Below are 24334 nucleotides of genomic sequence, written 5' to 3' on the forward strand. Positions count from 1 at the left end.
GCTTGTTACAAATGTGGAGATTACATGACAATAGCGAGCCAGTTAGCAGACTCTCGGTACAATTACATTTCTCCGAACATTTAATCTTTTCGTAAGAAAAAATGCTGTTAGAAGTTATATAAGCTAAAGCTATGCATGGTAACAAACAAATCATTAAAAATGTGTCAACTCTAGTCTTTTCATCAGTCTCTGCATATGTATTGCATGCATTGCACTTAAACCATGAAGGTAATTTAATGTTGCACATTGTTGTGGGCTATTCATCTGATATTTGCTTGTTCTAAGAGTGGAGTTCTTTCTCTGGGGTGGTTGTTCCTGTGGAAAGTGCTGTTGTTGTGGTTACTGTTTTTGCAAAGCTATTGCTGGTGATTATTTTATATGTTTTTTACTTGTACTTTCTAGTTGAGTTTTTGATAACACATCTGATTATTTACATTCTCTGCATATGATCTGAAATAACTGCCCAGAATCTGGCATCCTGTCATGAAATAATACTTTATTCACAGTACACTGGCTGCAGCCAGCTCAGAGTCAGTCCCCCGAAGTGAGGAGTCTCTGAAGCCCCTGTTTATATCTGTTAGCCAGGGCTCCCATACTCAGTAAGATTCACCTGGTTCCACACACTACACAATCAAAGTGGTAACTACTCAATGCAGCTGTCAATTTGCCAAGAGGGCAGACCTTTTTGAAAGTGTTGAATGTTTGCATTCTGAATCTCCAGTGCTTATAGTTTTGTCAAAGTGAAATGTGACTTTCTGTCATTCTATCTTGATCTTGTCACTCATACCTGATATTACTTTTGGTTTTAATAGTCTTTTCCCTATTGGCTGATTAGTTTGACGTTACTGTTTGGTCTGGACAATTTGCCATTCCTTTTGTAAATGTATTTCTCTACATGAGGATTGCTTTATAGATTTTTTTCTCACCGACCCATTCAAAGATGTAATTACACACCTCTGAAGCAGGTCATACTTGAACTGTGGTCTTCTAGCCTGGGGTAAAAACACTATCACTGCATTACAGGGGCCCTGTGGATTTCTTTGTAACTCTGTGCTGGATTTGACAATTATCCTTGAATCAGATAGAAGCCATTTGCCTCATTGAGACTGCACTAACCCTCCACAAAAAGAATCCCATCCACATCAACCACATACCCGTAATCTTGCATTTACCACGACCAGTCCACTTAACCTGCACTTCCCTGGACACTAAAAAGCAACATAGCAGAGCAATCCATCTAACATGCATGTCATTGGATTGTGGGAGGAAACCAGAGCACCCACACAGACATATGATGAAAGCATTGAATTGAATTGAATTGAATTTATTGTCATGTGTACCGAGGCACAGTGAAAAGCTTTGTCTTGCAAGCAATACAGGCAGATCACACATTAAGTAGCACAGATAGTAAATAATAGGTAATCAGTGGCAAAAACAAAAACACAGGTAGAAGAGAATGTTAAGAGTTTGTGAGTACATTCAGTATTATAACAACCATTGCATAAAAACTGTTACGAAACCGGCTGGTGCGTACCTTCTGTACTTTCTCCCCAATGGGAGAGTTTGTAGAAAAACATTGCCAGGGTGGGACGGATCTTTGAGAATGCTGGCAGCCTTTCTTTGACAGCAGGCCTAGTAGATGGATTCTGTAGATGGGAGGTTGACCTTTGTGATTGTCTGGGCTGAGTTTGCCACTCTCTGTAACCATCTCCGATCTTGAATGGTACAGTTGCCATGTCTGGTAGTGATACATCCAGACAGAATGTTCTCGATGTCACACCTATAAAAGTTGGCATGGGTATTCGCCATCATGCCAAATTTCCTCAGCTGCCTGAGGAAGAAGAGACATTGTTGGGCCTTTGTAACCATTGCATTCACATGAAGAGTCCAAGAAAGCTTGTTGTGGGTGATCATTGTGGGTCACCCATGGCAGGTGGACTGCCATGGTTCAGGAAGGCAACTCACCATTACCTTCTCAAGGGCAACTAAGGATGAGTAAAAAATGCTGGCCAGCCAGCAGTGTCCACACCCCACAAATGAATAAAAGAAAAGACAATTGCCAAAAGACACTTTCTCTAGTGTAGTATTATTTAGTTTGCATTAATGCCCTGGATGCACATATAAGTTGTTTCCCTTGCCTCAGAAAGATGGCTGTAAGCACAGTCTCACTGGCATTACACTGCAGGGAGACTTCGTTGCTAACATCATAATGATTCAGCAAAGGAGTTGTCACCACTGGCTGTTTGATGCTACTAGTGAAAGCTGCTTTTTTGTTCTGTGTCCCAATACCACTGCATGTCCTTAATAATGAGCTTGTGTAAAGTTCCACACTCTGAAGTTAGACAAGGACTTACTAAATTGTTCCTGAATCCAACAAATTATTGCACTGCTTTCATATCTGAAGGTCATTGCACCTTTACTACAACTCACACCCTGTTAGGATTCAGGCAAAGTCCTTTCACTCTCAGTATGTGACCTACATACTTCACTTCAGATATTTTCAGACATTTTAGATGGTACTGTTTCAGGTTCATCTGGTGAGGTCTCCGTAATGGTTATACCAGATACTGGTTGTGATCTGTGATGGCTTCTTCCACTGTGTTTGAACATATATGTACTATAATGTCCACAACAGCTTCCAACTCTGGAAGATCACTGACTTATTGCAGTGTATATTGATGAACAATGGAAATGCCAATTGGCATGAACAATCATTTGTATCCCTGAATAGTATCCATATGTGGAAGAAAACTGAGGCCAGTAGCCATCCTTAGCATCATGTAGTGAGATCTCTTCAACACTTTGTTGAGATCTAATCCATCTCAATTTCTCAAGTTCTTTTACTTTCACTTTGCACCTAATATAATCTGCAGAGGGGCCTTTTTGTGGTGCACTGGTAGTGTCCCTATCCCTAAATCAGGAGCCCAAGTGCCACATACTTCAGAGGTGTGTAATAACATCTCTCAACAGGTTGATTAAAATAATAGATTAAATTTTTAAAAAATACAGTCTGCCAGTGTGTTCAATTTCTTGATTTGTCTCTAGTTTTCCAGCTTTTCTGTATTGTCTTTCAGGCTGGCCTGGAGGACAGTTGGAACTCCCCTTGGCAGATGCAGAATTGGGCTCTTAATTTTAACAGTTTCAAGATGATATTTACCATGAATACATCCTTGTAAAACATCTTTATAATCTTTTAGAATCTGTTCAGCACTTAGTGGGTTAGTGGGCTGCGAAATTCTGCACATTTCCTCTAGCACATTTAGGATTACCAGTCCAAACATTTGGCTTGCTTCAGCTGAGATGAGTGAACCTTGCTTCTTGATTACCATCTGGAACTCCATATGTTCCTTTCCCCCATTCCATTGGGCTCTCAGCTTCATTTATCCTCTTGGCTTGAGGATCATTCCATTGTATAGACTCAAACTTAATTTCAAGGGCTTCATTTTGGATCACCACCTTGAGCCACTTTAGTGCAAGTCTGTGAAGTTCATGATATTGCATGAAGCATCTATATCCAACACATCACATTCACTTGATGCTCTCCTTCTGCAGTCATCATTCCAAAAACAATTTATCAACTTACACCTGATGATTTATCTTGTAGAGGGATTTGACAGAATCTTTGGTAGATGTCTCTCCAGCAGCCATCTTTAGGTGCATGTTCTACTTCTTTTTAACTAGGCACTTAAAATGATTCAGCTTCTTATAGTTAGAGCACTGTTTTCTCACATTAGATTCTCTTCCTTTAATTTTTGTGTGGGAGTTGGTTTAGCTCAGTTGGCTGGATTGTTGGTTTACAGAGCAGTGTGATGCCAATTCTGCACTGGCTAATGTTAGCATGAAAGACGCTCCTTCCGAACCTCTTCCGTTTCCTGAGGTCTGGTGGTCCTCAGGTTAAATCACCACCAGTTGCTTCTCTCTGTAATGATAGAGCAGCCCCAGTAGTCTGGTAAGACTATGGTAACACAACAATACACATTTTGTGTGATGTTCTTCTCAATGTTTACTTTCTGCTATTTGGTCATAATATTTCTGGTGTCTTTTCTGCAAATCTTTCTTTTTTCCATCTGCTGTTCTTATTCAACCTGGAATGTCTTTCAGCATTATGCAAGTATTTGCCTGTTTTCTCACTATTAGGCTCTATTGAATTGGAATTGAATTAGGTTTATTGTCACATGTACTCATCTGAGAACAGTGAAAAGTTTCCAGCACTATTTACAGCACCATCTTAGATAAAAAGGTACCTAGCTACAAAATCTTAGTTATAAAGCAGAGAAGTAAGGAAAACAAAGTTAAAAGTTAAACATTGCAGCTCTCATTCCTAAAAAATAGTGAAACAATGATACAATTCAACACCATTTTTACTAAAGAAGTTGAAGCTCTTGTCAAGAGGAAAAAGAAGGCTTATGTTCAGATGAGACGTGAAGACGCAGGGTGCTTGAGAGTTACAAGTTAGCTAGGAAAGACCTAAGGACAGAGATAAGGAAAGCCAGGAGGGGACATGAGAAGTCTTTGGCAGATAGGATCAAGGAAAACCCTAAGGCTTTCTATAGCTATATCAGGAATAAAAGAATGACTAGAGTAAGATTAGGAGCAAGTGAGGACTGCAGATGCTGGAGATCAGAGTCGAGAGTGTGTGATGCTGGAATGGCACAGCAGATCTTGCAGTATCCGAGGAGCAGGAGAATCGACATTTTGGGCAGGAGCCCTTCATCAGGAATGAGGCTGGAAGCCTCTGGGGTGGAGAGATAAGTAGAGGGGGTGGGGCTGCGGAGAATTTAGCTGAGAGTGCAATAGGTAGATGGAGGTGGGGGTGAAGGTGATAGGTGGGAAGGAAGATTGACAGATGGGACAGGTCATGGGGATGATGCTGAGCTGGAAGGTTGGAACTGGTTTAAGGTGGGGGGAGGGGAAATGAGGAAACTGGTGAAATCCACATTAATGCCTTGGAGTTGAAGGGTTCTGAGGCGGAAGATGAGGCGTTCTTCCTCCAGGTGTCGGGTGGTGAGGGAGTGGCAATGGAGGAGGCCCAGGACCTGCATGTCCTCAGCAGAGTGGGGGTGGGGTGGGCGGGGGAAGTTGAAATGTTCAGCCACAGGGCGGTGGGATTGCTTGATGCAAGTGTCCTGTAGATGTTCTCTGAAGCGCTCTGTGAGAAGGTGCCCAGTTTCCCCAGTGTAGAGGAGATCGCATCAGGAGCAACGGATACAATAAATGACGTGTGGAAGTGCAGGTGAAACTTTGATGGATGCGAAAGTCTCCTTGGACGGAGGTAAGGGAGGAGGTGTGGTTGCAGGTTTTGCAATTCCTGTGGTGGCAAGGGAAGGTACCAGGAAGGGAGAGTGGGTTGTTAGGGGGCGTGGACCTGACCACGTAGTCTTGGAGGGAATGGTCTTTGCAGAAAGTGGATAGGGGTGGGGAGGGAAATATCCCTGATGGTGGGGTCCATTTGAAGGTGGCAGAAATGTCGGCAGATTATGCAATTTATGCGGAGGATGGTAGGGTGGAAGGTGAGGACCGGGCGTTCTGTCCATGTTGCAGTTAGAGGGTTGGGGTTCAAGGTCGGAGGTGCGGGAAGTGGATGAGATGCTTTCGAGGGCATCTTCAATAATGTGGGAAGGGAAATTACGGGTCTTTAAAGAAAGAGGCCATCTGCTGTGTTCTGTGGTGGAACTGGTCCTCCTGGGAGCAGATGCAGTGGAGGCAGAGGAATTGGGAATACAGGATAGTATTTTTGCAGGAGATAGGGTGGGAGTCGGTGTAATCCAGGTAGCTATAGGAGTCAGTGGGTTTGTAAAAAATGTCACTGTTGAGTCAGTCATCATTGATGGAGATGGAGAGATCCAGGAAGGGGACCGAGGTGTCAGAGATGGTCCAGGTGAATTTAATGTCAGGGTGGAATTTTTGGTGAAGTTGATGAACTGTTTAACCTCCTCGCGGGAGCATGAGGAGCCACCGATGCAGTCATCAATGTAATGGAGGAAGAGGTGGGGAGTGATGCTGGTGTAACTCAGGAAGAAAGTCTGTTCTATGTAGTCGACAAAGAGACAGGCATAGCCGGGGCCCGTGCAAGTGCCCGTGGCTACTCCTTTCATCTGAAGGAGGTGGGAGGATTGGAAGGAGAAATTATTGAGGGTGAGGACCAGTTCAGCCAAATGAATAAAAATGTACTGGTGAAGATATCTGGAGAGGAAGAAACGGAGGGCTTGGAGGCCCTGGTCATGACGAATGGAGGTGTAGAGGGATTGGATGACCATGGTGAAGATGAGGCATTGGAGGCTTGGGAAACAGGAGTCTTGGAGGAGTTGGAAGGCATGGGAGGTGTCCCGAACGTATGTGGGGAGTTCCTGGGTTGGGGGATAGGACAGTATCGAGGTCAGTGGAGTTGAATTTGGTGGGGCAGGAACAGGCTGAGACAATAGGTCAGCCGGGGTAGTCAGGCTTATGGATCTTGTGTAGGAGGTAGAATTAGGTGTTGCGCGGTTCCCGAACTATGATCCCATCAGTGAGGTTGGAAGCTGTGGGTGGGTGGGTGAGTGCTTCAGGGAGCATCTCTGGGACACCCGCACCAATCATGGCCGAACATTTCAACTCCCCCTCCCACTCTGCCGAGGACATGCAGGTCCTCGGCCTCCTCCATTGCCACTCCCTCACTAGCCGATACCTGGAGGAAGAACGCCTCAACTTCTGCCTCGAAACCCTTCAACCCCAGGGCATCAATGTTGTCTTCACCAGTTTCCTCATTTTCCTTCCCCCCACTTCGTTTACCCCAGTTCCAACTTTCCGGCTCAGCACCATCCCCACAACCTGTCCCACCTGTCAATCTTCCTTCCCACCTATCCGCTCCACCCTCCTCTCTGACCTATCACCTTTATCCCACCACCATCCACCTATTGCACTCTCAGCTCCCCAGTCCCATTCCCCCTCCCATTTATCTCTCCACCCCCTCATTCCTGGGGGCACCTGTCTGAAACATTGATTCTCCTGCTTCTCGGATGCTGCATGACCTGCTGTGCTTTTCCAGCACCATGCACTCTCGAGTAAGAATAGGGCCAATCAAGGACAGTAATGGGAAGCTGTGCATGGACTCAGAGGAGATGGGGAAGCACTAAATGGATATTTTCTGTCAGTATTCACACTGGAAAAACACAATGTTATTGAAGAGAATACTGAGATACAGGCTACTAGATGAGATGGGATTGAGGTTCATAAGGAGGAGGCGTTAGCAATTTTGGAAAGTGTGAAAATAGATAAGTCCCTTGGGCCTGATGGGATTTATCCTAGGATTCTCTGGGAAGCCAGGGAGGAGATTGCCGAGCCTCTGGCTTTGATCATTATGTCGCCATTGTCTACAGGAATCGTGCCAGAAGACTAGAGGATAGCAAATGTTGTTCCCTTGTTCAAGAAGGGGAGTAGAGACAACTCTGGAAATTCTAGACCTGTAAGCCTTACTTTGGTTGTGGGTAAAGTGTTGGAAAATGTTATAAGAGACAGGATTTATAATAATCTAGAATGGAATAATTTGATTAGAGGGATAGTCAAAACAGTTTTGGGAAGGGTAGGTTGTGCCCCACAAACCTTATTGAGTTCTTTGAGAAGGCGGCCAAACAGGTGGATGAGGGTAAAGCAGTTGATATGGTGTATATGGATTTCAGTAAGGGGTTTGATCAGGTTTCCACAGTAGGCTATTGCACAAAATACAGAGGCATGGGATTGAAGGTGATTTAACGGTTTGGATCAGAAATTGGCTAGCTGAAGGAAGACAGAAGGTGGTGATTGATGGGAAATGTTTATCCTGGAGTTCAGTTACTATTGGTGTACTGCAAGGATCTGTTTTGGGGCCACTGCTGTTTGTAATTTTTATAAATGATTTAAATAAAGGAATTGAAGGATGGATTAGTAAATTTGTGGATGACACTACGGTCAGTCGAGTTATGGATAGTGCTGAAGGAGGTTGTGGGTTACAGAGGAACATAGATAAGCTGCACAGCTTGGCTGAGACATGGCAAGTGGAGTTTAATGCAGAAAAGTGTGAGGTTAATCACTTAGGAAGGAACAACAGGAATAAAGAATACTGGGCTAATGGTAAGATTCTTGGTAGTGTAGATGAGCAGAGAGATCTCAGTGTCCATTTACATAGATCCCTGAAAGTTGCCACTCAGCTTAATAGGGGGTTGTTAAGAAGGCATACGGTGTGTTAGTGTTACTTAGTAAAGGGATTGTGTTTTGGAACCAAGAGGCCATGCTGCAGCTGTACAAAATTCTGGTGCGGCCACACTTGGAGTATTATGTACAGTCCCGGTCATCGCATTATGGGAAGGATGTGGAAGCTTTGGACAGGGTTCAGAGGAGATTTACTAGGATGTTGTCTGGCATAGAGGGAAGGTCTTATGAGGAAAGGCTGTGGGACTTGAGATTGTTTTCATTAGAGAGAAGAAGGTTGAGAGGTGACTTAATTGAGATATACAAGATAATCAAAGGATTAAATAGGGTGAACAGTGAGAGCCTTTTTCCTCAAATGGTGATTGTTAGCATGAAATGACATAGCTTTAACTTGAGGGGTGATAGATATAGGTCAGATGTCTGAGGTAGTGTCTTTACTCTGAGAGTAGTAGGGACTGCCTGCAACAGTAGTAGACTCACCAACATTGAAGGCATTTAAATCAACGTTGGATAGATATATGGATGAAAATGGAATAGTGTAGGTTAGATGGGCTTCAGTTTATTTCACAGGTCGGTGTAGCATTGAGGGCCGAAGGGCCTATACTGTGCTGTAATGTTCTATGTTCTACCATAATCCATAAGAACCTAGCTATGCTGGGCATGTACTCCTCACAAGGACTCCACCTCCCTTGCTTGGGACTCCAATTTGTCCACAGTTTCTGTCCGTATTGATGGCTTTGTTGAGAGTAAGTTTCTCCTCACCCAGTGGACATGCTCTCACAATAGGTTCCATGCTACCTAAAGCAATCCTATTACTTTTAAGATCATCTTTCACTTGACCAAACTCTCCAGTTTCAGTGCAGTTACATACTGATCATTAGTCTCCATTTCATTGAGTTCTGATACTGAGCATGTGTTTAGTTTGGGAATTAAATGCCTTCAAAGCCTGTAAAGTCCTCTCCTCTGTGAGATCTAGGCTGTAATACAGCCTATAAAACTCTTTCACCAGCCCAGATAGCAAGGTTGCAAGTTGCAAATGACTAAGGTTTATTAATCCATTCTATTGCTACTTTATAGTTTTTTTTCCAGAAAGTGGAAACATTCCAATTCTGTTTGGTATCTCTTTTCATGTTTACAGCAGCAGCACAAAGTTGAAAAAAAAACAACCATTGTGATTCATCCAGCAGTTGAAATTTGCAGACTTTTTGAAAATTTTCTCTTGCTGTTTCTTCCAGAAGTTGGCTTACAGCTTACTTATAGTTCTAAAAATCCACACGTTTTCAGCTCCACTACTCTGACACCATTTTACAAGTGATGTGCTTAGTGGCTATGACAGACTACACACAAAGACACCTACAGCAGATTAGATATCATATGACTATAGCAAGACAGCTAGCACACACATTCGTGAGAGAAATTCACCCACATTCTCAATCTCTTCCATGACAAGATGTCAGAGATGGTCCTCACTGATGGGATTATAACAGAATTCTTTGAGTCAAGACAAGGATGTGTCATCTCCTCCATCCTTTTCTTCATCTTCATTGCCGATGTTCTTTGGCTTGTTGAGAATATGCTTCCCAGTTATGTGGACATTAATGATGGACAGAAATCTTTTCAACTTCAACCAGTTGAAATCCAAGAAGAAAATGACACCAATCTCATCTGTGGAACTTCAGAATGCAAATGACCAATGTTGTCTCTGTGCTTTCAGAAGAGAACCTTCAAACCTTGCTTTATGTTTTATGGAAGCTTACCAAAGAATTGGTCTTGGCCTCAACGTTTGAGAGTTTACCAACCTGCCCCAGGTCAAATTTAAGACCATCGCTCTATTATGGTCAACAGAGAAATTCTGTCAAAAATGGAACATTTCCCCAACTTGGGGAACCACCTCTCATCTAAGAATGACATTGATGCAGAGATTCAATATGCATTGATATGCGAGACCACCTTTGGATGCCTAAGATTGAGAGTCTTTGATAACTGTGACATTCGTACTGATGTCAAGATGCTTGTGTATAAAGGTAGACATCCTTCCAATTCTTCTATATGGCACTGAAACTTGGACTACATGTAGACACTATCCCAAGACCCCAAAGAAGTACCATCAACATTGTTTGAGATGGATTCTCTGCATCAGCTGGGAAGATAGGCATACTAACAATAGTGTCCATAAAGCAGCCAATAGCACCAGCACTGAGACCATGATCAGCTGAAACTAACTCTGCTGGGCTGGCCACATGCCTAAGATGTCTGAGATCCAACTGCCAAAGCAAATCATCTTCATCCCGTTCCAGCAAGGCACTTGAATGAGAGAGGACAAAGCAAGTGTTTCAACCATTCCCTGATGGCTTCTCTCAGGAAATGCAACATAGACGTTAACATGTGGGAGACTCTTGTTCTGAAGAAACTGACTTGGACAATGCTCCTGTAGGAAGGGACACAATTCTTTGACAACACCTATTAGCAAGAGAAACAATGGAAAAAGAAGCCAAGAAATAAATGACAAAAATCTCAAGGCCAAGGACCAATTTCACCTCCTAGAAACACTGCCAGCCAAATATATGATCGAAATGCAGATCTAGGATCGAGTTCATCAGCTACATAAGGACCTACAGAATCCATGACCAGTGACATTGTGTTTCCTTGGTGAGTAATTGTACTTTTTAGTGAATGATTGCTAAGGACAAGGATATGAAGCACTGTTCACTTCTCCAAAGTAAAGAAGGCACTCAGTAAAGTACACATCACCCCTCGAGTGTTATCTCAGTGTTATTAAATTACACTGCTCTTCCTTTAGGTATTTTTCTACATGGTTGATGGATCATAACTACAAAGCTTAAAAAATATTTTTTTTTATTAAGGTATCTCTGAGCAGGTGTCATGTCAATCCATATCCAAAACCTTGCTTTGAAATCTCTGCTCACATTTAACAGCTGCATCCGAAGTAATCACTATATGCCAGAACAATCCCCATTCTAAATCTAATAACACTCAGTTTTCTTTAAAAACAATCAATTCACCATACCGCCCATTGTTACAGGATCCTTAAAAAAAACTCTTGGATTTCAATCTTTGCTAAAACCTAATCAGTTCTTCTTTGGTATGGGACTAAGCCACATAAAGAGATATTAGTTCAGCAGACCAAGGCTTGGTCAAAGAGGACAGTTTTCAATGTTTTATAGGAGGAAAGCAAGGTGGAGGAGTATCAGGAGGATATTCCAGAGATTGGAATCCAGGCAACTGAAGGCACAGCTACTAAACATGAATAAGGCTAAATATCTGGGAGTTTTGAAAAGATTACAGAATTTGAAAAAAAGGATGAGGTTTTAAAATCATAGTGTTGTTTCTTTGAGACACAAATGTATATCAGTGAGTACAAGGCTACGTATGGGGAACAAGTCTTGTTGAGGGTTATGACAGCTCCTGCAGAGAGCTGGATACCTCGGGTCTTTGGAAAGTAGAAAGTGGGAGACTTGCAAGGTGTGATGTGGAATAGTTGACTAAACAGCACCACTTGCAGCTTTTCCTCCAAGTCACACACCATCCTAACTATATTCCCATTTGTTCACGGTCACTGGGATAATATCCTGGGACTCCCTTCCTCATATACTGTGACTGTAACCTGCACTACATGGACTGCAATCATTTGACCATCGCCTTCTCAATTTAGGCAAATGCAATATATTCTGGCCTTGTCAGCAACACTCACATTCCATGATAAAGTACAGAAATAATAGTTGAGGCAGGATATAACATTATAGAGGTGGCAATATTAGTAATGACACAAATATTAGGTTGGAGTTCATCTTGGGATGAAAGGTGATACTAAAGCTGCAAACAAATGAGCTTATTCTCAGACTGTTGTCAGACAGAGGGATAGACGGGGTAGTATCTCTGGAATGGATTTTGGAATGGGACTAACAACAATGGCTTCAGTCTTCCCAACATTTAATGGGAGGGAATTTCTGCTTATTCAGTACTGGATGCCAAAACAAAACTTAGCGTCAGTGTTGGAGTTAAGGGAGGTGTGGGTGGTATAGACAATAAACAGGGGTATAGAAACACTCAGTGCAGATTGCTTCATAGAGATATGAATGCTGGATTACTGTAGATATTAAATGAAAGGAAACCTAAAGGATAGCCAATTTGGATAGGTAATAATCTCTGAGAGGATGGAAGCCTCCATTTGAAAGTTATCTATTGATGCCTCAGTCCACCTTCAGTTTATAGTCATTAAGCTATTTGATTTTATAATCAGATTTTGCAACAAATGTAGTGAGTAAAAGTTTTTGAGATGCAGTATTCAACAAAATTTAACTTTGTTTTGTAAATAAGAGAAATTTTAAGCACAGATGTGTTCTGAGCTTAGTTAACCATCTGTGCCTTCTAAGTCTAACTCTTGATCTGATAGAATACATAACCAATCTAGGGAAGTTCCAATTAAGTCAGTGTTCTCTGGGAAGGATTTAGAAAATAACATTTTATCTGGTTCATGAGGATTACAACATTTGATTGTGACAGTGGTCAGTGCTGCAGTAGCTAATGGAATCACAGGAGTGTTGGAAAACAGAAGGAGACCATCAGCCTATTGTGTGTGCACCAACTCTCCAAATGAGCATCACTGGTCTAATACGATTCTTCTACCTTTTCCCTGCACCTTTGTACATTGTCTCAGTTCAAATAATCATCCAATGTCCTTTTAAATACCTCAATTGAGCCTGTCTCCACCACACTTCTAGGAGGTGTATACCAGACCCAAACCACTCATTTGTGAAAATGTTTTCTTCTCACATGAGATTTGTCTTTTTTGTAAATCACCTGAAACCCATCCTCTCTTCTTGATCCTTTTTTTGAATTGGAGCGGTTTCTCCTTATCTTCTATATCCAGCCCCTTCATGATTTTGAAAATGGTTATCAGATTTTCTCTTGACCTTCATCTCTCCAAGGAGAACAGTCCTGATTTCTTCAATCTATCTCACAAATCAGCTTTCCATCATTGGACCATTTCTGTAAATCTCTTCGGCACTGTCTTGAATATGTCCATATCCTTCTAAAGGTGGGCACCCAGAACTGTGCACAATACTCCAGCTGAGGTCTAACAAGTGTCTTGATTCCTCCCTGCTCTTATACCTAGTATTGCTATTAATAAAGCCTAGGATACTATATGATTTATTAACTGTTGTCTTTACCTTCAATAATCTATGTACATTTCCACCGAGATTTCTAGCTCTGCTTTTAACAATGACTCCAATAGGAACCTAGGTTTCATATAAATTTGTTCCATTTAAAGTAGTGTTTCTATATATTGTAATGACAATTTTGAGTGAGAACTACCTACAGATTACTCTAATTTTAAGAAAAAGTAACCAAAATGGTGTTATTATTTAAGAAAGGCTGTAAGGAAAGCTAAGGAATGATAGACCCATGAGCCGTTTGTCAGTGGTGGGAAAGCTGTTGGAGAGGATTCTGAGTGACATGATTTACATGCATTTGGAAGTGCAAGGACTGACTAGAGGTAGTCAGCATGGATTTGTGCATGGGACATTGTGTCTCACTAACTTGATTGAGGTTTTTGAGTAGATGACAAAGAAGATTGATGGAGTCAGTGTTGTCTACATGGACTTCAAAGATTTTGACAAGGTTCCCCATGGTAGACAGGTTAGTAAGGTTAGATCACATGGGAGAGGGGGGAGCTAGCCAATTGTCTACAAAATCGGCTTGAAGGTAAGAGACAGAGGGTGTTGGTGGAGAGTTGCTTTTCCAACTGGAAGCTTGTGACCAGCGCGTATGCTAAAAGTATCAGTGTTGGGTCCACTGCTTTTTGTCATTTATATAAATAATTTGGATGTGAATATAGGAGGCATGGTTAATAAATTTGCAGATGAGACCAAAATATGTGACGCAATGAAGAAGATTATTTCAGAGTATAACAGAACCTTAATGAGATGAGGAGTGGCAGATGGAGTTTTATTTAGATGAAGGTAGAGTATTGCATTTTGGTAAGGCAAACCAAGGTAAGACTTATATAGTTAATAGGCGGGCCCTAAGAAGCACTGCCGAACAAAGAGACCTCAAGGTGCATGTGTATAATTCCTTGAAAGTGGTGTTGCAGGAGGACAGGGTGGTGAGGAAGGTGTTTGACAGGCTTACGTTCATTGGTCAGAACATTGAGTATAGGAATTGTGGCCGTATATAGGACATTGGTGAGGCTACGTTTAGAATACTGCATACAATTCCAGTTGCCCTTCTACTGGAAAGATGTTAAATTTGAGATGTTGCAGAAAACATTTACAAGGATGTTGCTGGGACTGGAGGGTTTGAATTATAGGGACAGACTGAAAGGCTGGGGCTTTTTTCTCTGGAGCTCTGGAGGGTGAGGCGTGGCCTTAAAGCGGTTTATAAAATCATGAGGAGCATGGATTGGGCAAATAGCCAAGGTCATTTTCCGAGGGTGGGGACTCCAAAACTAGAGGGCATCGGTTTAACGTGAGTGGGGAAAGGACCTGAGGTGGTAACGTCTTCGCCTAGAAGGTGGTGCGTGTGTAGAACGAGCGGCCAGAAAAAGTGGTGGAGGTGAGTAAAATTGCAACATTTAAAAGGCATCTGGATGAGTATGTGGATAGGAAGGGTTTAGAGGGATATGGGCCAAATATTAGCAAATGGGACTGTGTCAGTTTGGGATGTCTGGTCAGTGTGGACGAGCTGGACTGAAGGGTCTGTTTCTGTGCTGTATGACTCTATGACTCTATGAAAGGATATAGCACATTATTTTTAAAATTGTTGTTAAATTTGTGCAAGTTACTGGAGTGTTCACAACTTATGCGTTACGTGTAATTTTGCCCAGCACAATATAGCAAAGGCTTGATGGATGTATTATTCTAGAAAATAAAATTTTTAATGAAATAGAGACATTAAACTTAAGTAGAATGCTTCATTTTATCACAAAACTTAGAACCGGGGGACATGAATTTAAACTTAGAAGAGCGATGGTGCAGACAATTGGATTTTATTACTTTACACAAAGGATGGTAATGTGTGGAACAGATTGTCCATGAAAACATGAAGACTGATTATGCAAAAAGGCTCACTTAGATCATTCTTTGAAAAAGTAGGCGATTGACTATTAATTTTGGAAATAGTCAAATAGACCACAGGGGCTTTTATGGATCTTCACTTTTCTTTGCTGAATTCGTTTCTATTTTCTGGCACCACCCAAAAGGCGGTCTCAAATGTCAAGGGAAAATGCACTAACATACAAATTTCACAAATTACTTCACATAAATGGTACAGAAAAGTTTAATGAAAATATTTGTCGTTCAAGGAACTAATCCTCATTACGTAATATTCTTTGCAGTTTATTTTATAACACTTTTTAAACATTAAGTTCATCTTAGAAATGGGGATTCACAAACAGTCCCCTGCTCTGGTGCTGTCAGATTTTCCAGGCAGCAACATAATTTCCAGGCATTTTGGCAACCCTTAATCCAGGCCTACTTGGGCAGCTGGCCATAGTTAACATCAATGGAGCAGTTAGGGTGGGAAATCTCTTCTTGGGAAAGAAAAATGAAGACAATGCAAGTAACCCTTTGTACCTTGAATCAAAGTACTGACTTCTACAATTTCATTCCCACGTAATACATTTAAAGAGGTAGTCTGTTCACAATTAGCTTACATATTTACTCTGATCTGGTGAGTATATGCTAAGTAAAACCAAAAAACTTAAAAGTGAAGTAGTCATCTGAAAATAAGGTACTTACTCAATAATGTCTCCTCATGGAGACATGAAGCTTGTAGTTTCCAGTACAGCAACTTCAAGGTATTCATTCTCAGCTTTAAATAAAATAGCAGATTTCTCAATATTTCAATTCAACTCATTTTGGAAACATTTCAGATATTTCGTACAAAATGCATTTTCATTGGCTGCTATACTATTTTATTCAGTTACATCATTCATTACAGGATGAGAAGAATTTAAACACAGATTTCTCAGAATAATGTTGTGTCCTGCCAACATTTTGACATTTTTGTTGTTTCACAAAGGGAATCTGAACATAGTGCAGAATTAATCTAATACAAACACTAAGGTTTCATAAAGATTCAGAATGCTATTTATACAAAGTCATTCCCAATATTAAAATATTGTGAAAGATCAATCTGTTTTGTATAGATTTTAAGGTCTATTTATATTCTCAAATATTTTAGCAATCTTTCTATTCAATTAATATTAGAGGATATGCTATTTTCTAAGAAACAGAGCACAATGAAATACCAAGTGCTAATCTTCTGAAGTGTAACTATGTGTTCCTCTTTGGCTACAAAACAAACACAAGTTAGTTATTTCAGCATTTATAAAATTACCCTGTATGCAAGAAAACAAAATCACTTCACTGATTTAAGGGATGTTTCTGCTTACAGTCAGTATGCTGCTTTACTCTCAGCAGAGACAGGATTTCCTTTAGGCGTTCCCCATACTAGTTGATTGGGGAAACACCCAATTGAAAGAGAAAATATGAAATATTCAAACTGATATTATTGTTTTAAACAACAAATGTCCCAGCATATTATTGGAAAAAGAAACATTTAAAGCATGTTGCAATGGGCAAAGGATTCAAATTTTTTCTCACTCGCCCTAATTCTGCTTATTCTTCTATCTCTCCTCCCACCTGTCACCTATCTGTCTGAGTGTCCTCTTCCCCCTGCAATTACTTCTTGACCCCTCCAACATGCAGTCAAATGCTCTTCTTTTTCCTGCTCATACCTGCTGTCTTCCACCATCTCACTGCCATGTCTTGAAAGGTCCTTGGCTTTCACCCTATCATTATTGCTATCAGTACCCAAGAATTCACCTTTGGAGGCCATATAATTAAACCATTAACATGTCAAAGCTAGCTTTCACCTCATCCACTTGATTGCAAAGACAATGACTGAAGCCGTGTCATCTGCTATGGGCTGACATTTAGGGAACTTCAAGGAATGCGGTGGCTGTTCCTGAAAGTCACTTTTTGGCAGGAAGCTTTCCAAGCTACTGGTCGATAACCAAATTCGAATTTAATTTTGCATAAAGCAAATGACTGGTATGGTATACGCCAAGCAATGCAACTTATATAGTTTTTCAAGTGAAAAAAAAGAGAGGGCACAGTTCTTTTCTGTGATGGTTTCTGAAGAGTTGAAGAAATTTTACATGGAACCTCCATGGAGGCTATTCCCAAAATGTTTAGATGTTATCTAGACTCAGAAAAGCTGTCACAGACAAGGTCATGAGCAGTCATGATGCTTTCTTTACGTAACAATTCATCATGTCTGTATCTCTCTATTGAGAGATGGAATGAATGCAAGTCTAGTATTATTCATATCATACTGCATGAATGTGAGTTAACAGGCCATTAAATAAGGATGTTAGAGAGGGGATTGAAACATTCAGCTGTTGAGACCAAGCAGTAGTTATTTGATCTGAAACTGAGACTTAACAGAATCTTGTTACATTACCCTCAGTCTAAATCTATTCAACTCGATACCATTGTGGCTTCACTCCTGTGGGTCCATTCTGCATGTAGGACAGAATGTATATACTGATAGAGAGATCTGAAATGTTAGCTGCTAAATGTGACACTGTCAGGCTGTTGATAGAATAGTCTGTTGGATACCTCAACCAACATGAACAGAAATCCCTACATATTAGTGAGAAGGATTTTATAAAGGGACTGGGACTGCTCACGTCTTGTTACATCCAATGCCTGGATTATGGCTAATCCTTCCCTCTACTACTGTCATGACTATTTTCTACTGATTGGCTTGCTAAGCGAATTTAGCATTAATAACCAATCACATAATGGAGTCTCATCTATGCTGGTTAAGGAAAGAATGAAAGGTTCCTATTGCTGAAGGACAATAGGGACACTGTTGAGTTTTTTAGTGATAATCTTGCAACTTTTATAAAGATTTACCACATTTAATTTACTTTAATTTCACACCTTACCATAATGGGTGGGGATTCTATAATGAATTTGAACTGTTAACCTCCGAGTTCCCAGTTCAGCTCTATAAACATTACATGTCACCAAGTGCTACACAATATACATGTGGCTAGAAGTAAGGATGGCTTGATGAAGAAAACAATATCTTGATTGATTGGACTGTCAGATAACTTAGTCGTGCCTAAGAATTTAAGTACATGTGCTGGGCTTTCAAAGAAAGGATGGTAACGGGAAATCGTATATACTGAGAGCCACTGTGGAATGGAGCTTTCTTCAAAGCATTATTTATGCAGTTTTGGTATGTTCTCTGATTGGCTATGTGCAATACTACAGGAATGTGATTAATATTTTATATGGGCCATGTATTCCATCACACTCCAGATGTCACATTTTATTAAATAATTCAAAATAAATAATTGAGTTTGATCCAGGAATTTGTAATTACTTCCCACTTTAAAAAATGATCAACTCAAAACAATTAAAATCCAATTAACCTGTAGACCTAATGGTTTAAGAAGACACTGATGGGGTTAATAGAAAAAACAATACACTGTGACTTACATGACAGAGCACTTCTAATCTTTTTTAAAAGTGCAGCATTCAACTTACTGTGAAAAAATCTCCAATGATTCTTGAAGATTCAGACTTACTGGGATCCAAATGTTTGAAATCAAGTTAGCTTGATTTCAAAATAATGTGATATTAAATTCCTCCCCATTCCACAATAATCAGTGCCACTGTTTACAGTGAATAGAACATTACATTTATTAGGTAACCATGAGTTAGTTGTTAGTTTATTGGTTTATGATAGCTTCATAAGTCACATTCAGTAATTTTCTGGGGTTTCAAAGAGAAACTGACAGAAACACAGAATGCAATCCTCAGGCCTCAAGTTAAAATGTTGGAAGGTCTTGAAACCCCAAATCATTGCCTTACAACAATAAGTTCATTAACCTATTGCATTAGTGTCAACAAGTGAAAAAAATACCTTCACGCAATAATTCTGCATTTTGCCAAGATACCATGCTTCACTTTATTTATTGGTCAGAAGATTCACTATTAATTCTATTTTAAGATTTATACATGCACATAGCATTGGTACAGGCAATATTTTGATCATTTTTACTGTAGCAATTCTTTACTGTTCACCTTCGTTAAGGGCACAAAACTGGCACTTTTCAATTGGTCACTTGTTTTACACATAATTAAATTATCCTTTCTAACCGAAATTGATTGTCAGCCAGTCCAATAATACCTGCTTGAAACCTCCACTGAAGATGAATGTTCATTCCAGTATTTCATCTGCAAATATGTCTAATAAAACTGGTATTCTATCAGAGTGACTTAATGAATTGATTCATTGTGTGTAGCGATAGAGCAGTTGAATATTGGAACAGGAACAGGAGACAAGCTCGACCATACAGAACGATAGCAATTACTGTACACAGAAAGAAGAAATCTCTTTTAAAGGTAAGCCAGCTCCTCGAACAAACTACTGACACATTTGGACTTATTCCATTAACCATTCAAACATGGATTAAAAATAGTTTGATGTGAAAATCCTCTTGCACTTTGGAAACTGTACTCCTTTGGTCAAGGTCAGGGATATTGAAACCAAAACCCACTGCCTCTGGCAAACAAGTGCTTAAAGCTTAATTAACATAATCCGACTTGCATTGTTGTTTCTCACTTACTGTTCTGTTCCCACTTTGTGATCTAAAGGTTTGAAAAGGATTGATCCTATTGTCGTTGGTAAATCTCACATCAAAACACCAAGTTTGTCAGAATCAACAACTTAAAGTGTAAGCAAATTCATAAGAGCATTTCATGTAAATTTTACATGTACCCCCAAGTAAAAAGCTTGGCAGTTCCACATTAAATGGTCTGTTTCCCACTTAGACTATTTTAAAATTCTATAGCACTCATTCTACAATTGTTTCTTTGTTTAGTTTTCAGATGTGTAAATAATATATTGTAAAAGAGCTTCTAATTAGTCTTATTAACTTAAGCAGTTTTTAGTGACTTTAGAAATGCAATAAAGCTCGCTTCTGCCTGCATAATGTAGTTTATAAATTATTAAAATCTCACCATGAAAATATGCCATTAGGTTCAAACTGTAGGTTCAAAGTGCTGAAAAGTAGATCCATGATTATTTTATAACAATATCAGGACAACCAACTTTGTTACATTAATGAACAGAAGAAGTTTTAAGAAACATTTTTCTGTTAATGAAGCACACAGAATTACTGCCTCACATTATCTATGATCTATTTGCTTTTCCAGCTCGATTCTGATTGGAACAAATGGTCAGAACATTCACTCCACCCATTCCCTACCCACAAACTTACTTCTGTTACACTATGGGAACTTTGACTTTTTGTATCAGGATTGCTGCTCTGCATTCAAACAGGCTCCAAGGCAAAATCCAGTGATAATCTAATGGTAGTAACAAATTCAAGGTCGTACATTCAATATTTATTTCCATCCCATGCTGCAACAGCTTTTGATGAATAAACTCAATGACAAACATTTTCTTATTAATCATTGCCTATGTATACTGTATGACATCTTAGCTAATCAAAACTGGAAAGGTTCAGCTGACTGACATTGAATTGCAGTAACTTGAAACAATGTGCATAACTCGTCAAATATTATAGAGAGTTTTTGGCTTGATCGTCATAAATTTGATTTCACTTTCTTTTCCACAGTTTTATAAGTGCTTCACATGATGAAATCATAGGAGTAATAAATGCAGTATAACAACTGTACATGTCAGTGCTGTTTAATATACAAAGGAATAAATGACTCGTGAAATAGTAAGTGACTTCTCCAGTGCCCTACTCATTTGTACATAAAATACATATTGTAAAAACTCAGTAATTCTAAAGCAAGTGAAAGAAAATGTCACCATTAGCATCCTGCTCTAAAATAATATAAGGTTTAAACAAATCATCTTTAACTAATCTTTCTGGTGTATTTTGTCTCTAAGAAACCAGCATGAGTAGTATTAGTCAAGTGGGAACTTATCAAACCCTGTCATCTGTGAAAGGTGAATTGAAATAAGTCAGCAATTGGCATTAATACTGAGACATCTTGAGGCGAGAGTCACCACAAACCTAACGATTTGTGTGTCGTTCCCTCATTGTCATTGCAAAAATGGGAACTTGTGTTAAACCGTATGTTTGAGGTAGACACGTTCTGGGGTAATATTGAGTTAAGGATTAGTTACCTCACACGGCCTAGGTCAAAAACTGCTCCAACCTAACCACTTTGATTCCCTAAGCAAAACCAAAACTAAAATAATCTAGCTAAATCAATTGGAATAAACAGAGAGACAGTGTTAATCGGGGTTTTGCTAAGGGAAACAAATATTCTCTGTTACAGTTGAAATGCATAATAATTATAATGTATGCTGTTGATTATACCATGCTTAATTATGGGGACCCATTTACTGAAACCTCTTTATCAAAACAAGTAGCTTCTTATTGAAGAAAATGGCAGAATTGGCAGTGCATAAAAGCACAGCTCTTGGGCATAGACCTGCAGCTCTTTCTACTGTTAGATCTTCAGTCTTGACTGCTTTTTCTGCCTCTCTGTTTGAGTGGAGAACTTATCACTTGGCTGATACCTGCCTCTAAATAGAACTTCCTGAGATCCTTGTTCATGAATGGAGATCCATTGTCTGATACTAATTCATCAAGGAAAGCATATATTGCAGAGATCGGTTTCAAAGCTCTGATGACTTATTCTGCGGTGGCTGAATGAGGTCCTGCCACTTAGTTCCATTATGAACAATAGTCCGCTAAATAAGTCAGCCTTTAAAAATAAACAAATCCATTACGAGCCTTTTCCATTGCCTTCCCAGAGATCTTAATGAAATCATTAGCTCTGTGTGTATATATGCATTTAAATCAAATGGCAAACAATTGACATGATGAGATGTGATCCTGTATGCTATTCACCACCACATGGATTGTTGTGATCTTGCTCTGAACTTTGTGATATTTGGATGATGCCTGTGACATTTCTGTAGGATTACTCTTCACATTGATTTTGTGATGATGATTTTACAGTTGTACACCAATTAATCATTCATTACTGTCAAGTATTGCTTCTGCTCACAATACCTTTTCAGCACTGGGTCAGCTGAACTATATTCCAACCAACTTTGCATACGGTTGTCAGACCTTGGTGTACTCTGCCAGATTGTTCAGCAGCGCAAATATTTGAGTTTTGGTTATTGCCAAGGAATGCAACTCTATTTCTTCAACAAGAATAAGGTCCTATGTTTCTGCTCAATTCACTGTTGATCTCAAAAATCTATCTACCATTATGTGTGCTTTGCATGGAACATAGTCTAATCCGTAGTCATATATCGTTAACCTACATTCACATCTTTGAATGTGCAGAGGCATTTTAAGATTTCTGTTTGTCCCAATGATATTACCTAAGCTTGTGGTCTGTCTAGACCTGAAGTTTCAGTCTAATGAGTTAGTCCAGGAACATTTCACATGCCGTGTAACTGCTAATGCTTCTTTCTCTCTGGTTGTGTATTTCTGTTCAGCCCCTGTCAAAATGCTCAACACAGAGTAGACTAATCTTTATGTTCCATCAACTTGCTCCTAGACCTTTGGATGATGCATTTGCAGCTACTACAATGAATAAATCTAGTTTGTAATATGCTAGAACATCAAAATAAAGTAATGTATGTGTAAATGTTTCAAAAGCTACAGTTTGTTCATGACTTCAGTAGTATTGCTGGTCTTTGATTATGGGTTAAATAAGACTGGCTCAGTTGGTGATAAACCTTCCCATTTGATTCCTATGTCTAAAAAATGCAATACATGATTTATACTCTTCAATGCAAGAAATTCACTGCTGGCTCTGGTCTTCATTGGATCCACTATGATGCCTTGTTCTTAGATAATGTGTCTTTGAAATATAATTTCAACATCTCCAGATTTATGCCCAGAGACTCTGTTTTGCAAATTGCCATACCGTGATGGCCATACACTCCTCTTTAGTAGAGACCAGAATGGTGTAACTTCTGAAAATACCTCATTCAGGAGTTACAGGCCTCCTCCTTGTTTCATGAGATCCTATCCTGCCATATTTAATTGTCTCTTTCATTCTATTATTCCCTCAACACCTAGTTCAACGAAGCCTTCACCAGACTTGGTTTTCCCACTTGCCCCAGGACTCCATGGACTATGCTTCCAGACCATTAATGCGCAAACCCTACAACTGATCATGGCCCATACTCTGGACTGACTTGTGAGGACAGCACAAGCTGAGAATAGCCAAGTGCCCGACTGATGTCTCTACAACACCCTCTCCAATGTACTTACAATCCCTGGACTGGTTGCAGTTGATCTGTAGAATGTATAGTAGCCAACTCCCTGGTTTACAAAGACCCAGATCCCTGAGTTCTGGTAAGACTAAACCCTTGACTGACCATGGCCAATTTAGTGACTGGAATTAAATGAGCCATTGATTGACCTGGTGTCACCCCATGACTGACTGTGGCTCGCCTTGACCCCACTGACGACTGCTCCCATTTGACATTCAGATAGCAGTGTGATTGCCACTTAAGCAGCAAGCAGTGCAACTGTGAGACTGACATACCACGCCGCCATGCAATGACATATCTACACCCTTGGGAGTTCAGTTGTGCTAAACTACCCACCTCTGCTTGTGTGCTAAAAAGCAAGCCACAGAGGCTGACAGCCTAGAAGTTAACACTGTAGTGCCTGTGCACCAAAAAGAAACACAAGCCATGGAGGCTGGTACACTCCAAGTAAAGGCAAAGTTAGCAACTGCTGAGAAAGAAAGCTAAGAGACATAACTTGTGTGTGATGAGAGTGTGACGCTGGAAAAGCACAGCAGGTCAGACAGCATCCAAGGAACAGGAGAATCGATGTTTCGGGCATGAGCCCCTCTTCAGGCTCATGCCCGAAATGTCGATTCTCCTGCTCCTTGAATGCTGCCTGACCTGCTGCGCTTTTCCAGCAACACATTTTCAGCTACTGTTTTCCTATTACCAATTGACATTTCTCATAAAGATAAAGCACAGTAGGAGCAACAGGAACCTATTTGACCCTTCAAACCTGCCCTGCCAATCTCTCCAATCAAAGATGATCTACCTAATTCCACCTTCCATACTATTTCAAAATCCATTATGATCCAAATATTCG

At 40.2% G+C, this 24334-nt stretch overlaps 1 protein-coding gene across 6 annotated transcripts in view; it reads right to left on the minus strand.

The window, feature by feature from the left end:
• card19 (caspase recruitment domain family, member 19) overlaps positions 1 to 20513 on the minus strand; it is a 69573-nt gene extending 49060 nt beyond the window's left edge. For 4 of the 6 annotated variants that reach the window (XM_060835572.1, XM_060835573.1, XM_060835566.1 and 1 more), the window contains exons 1-2: positions 20229 to 20309; positions 15924 to 15996 (exon numbers count right to left, since the gene is read on the minus strand). In XM_060835572.1, coding sequence (XP_060691555.1) covers positions 15924 to 15996; positions 20229 to 20231 — 76 coding nt within the window. In that variant the 5' untranslated portion in view covers positions 20232 to 20309. Of the gene's footprint in view, positions 1 to 1534; positions 1737 to 15923; positions 15997 to 20228; positions 20310 to 20488 lie in introns of those variants that run through there. The other 2 variants (XM_060835567.1, XM_060835569.1) reach the window with 2 other exon arrangements.
• Between the last annotated feature and the right edge of the window lie 3821 nt (positions 20514 to 24334).

This window comes from Hemiscyllium ocellatum, chromosome 14, assembly GCF_020745735.1.
Source record: "Hemiscyllium ocellatum isolate sHemOce1 chromosome 14, sHemOce1.pat.X.cur, whole genome shotgun sequence".
NCBI classification, from domain to species: domain Eukaryota; kingdom Metazoa; phylum Chordata; class Chondrichthyes; order Orectolobiformes; family Hemiscylliidae; genus Hemiscyllium; species Hemiscyllium ocellatum.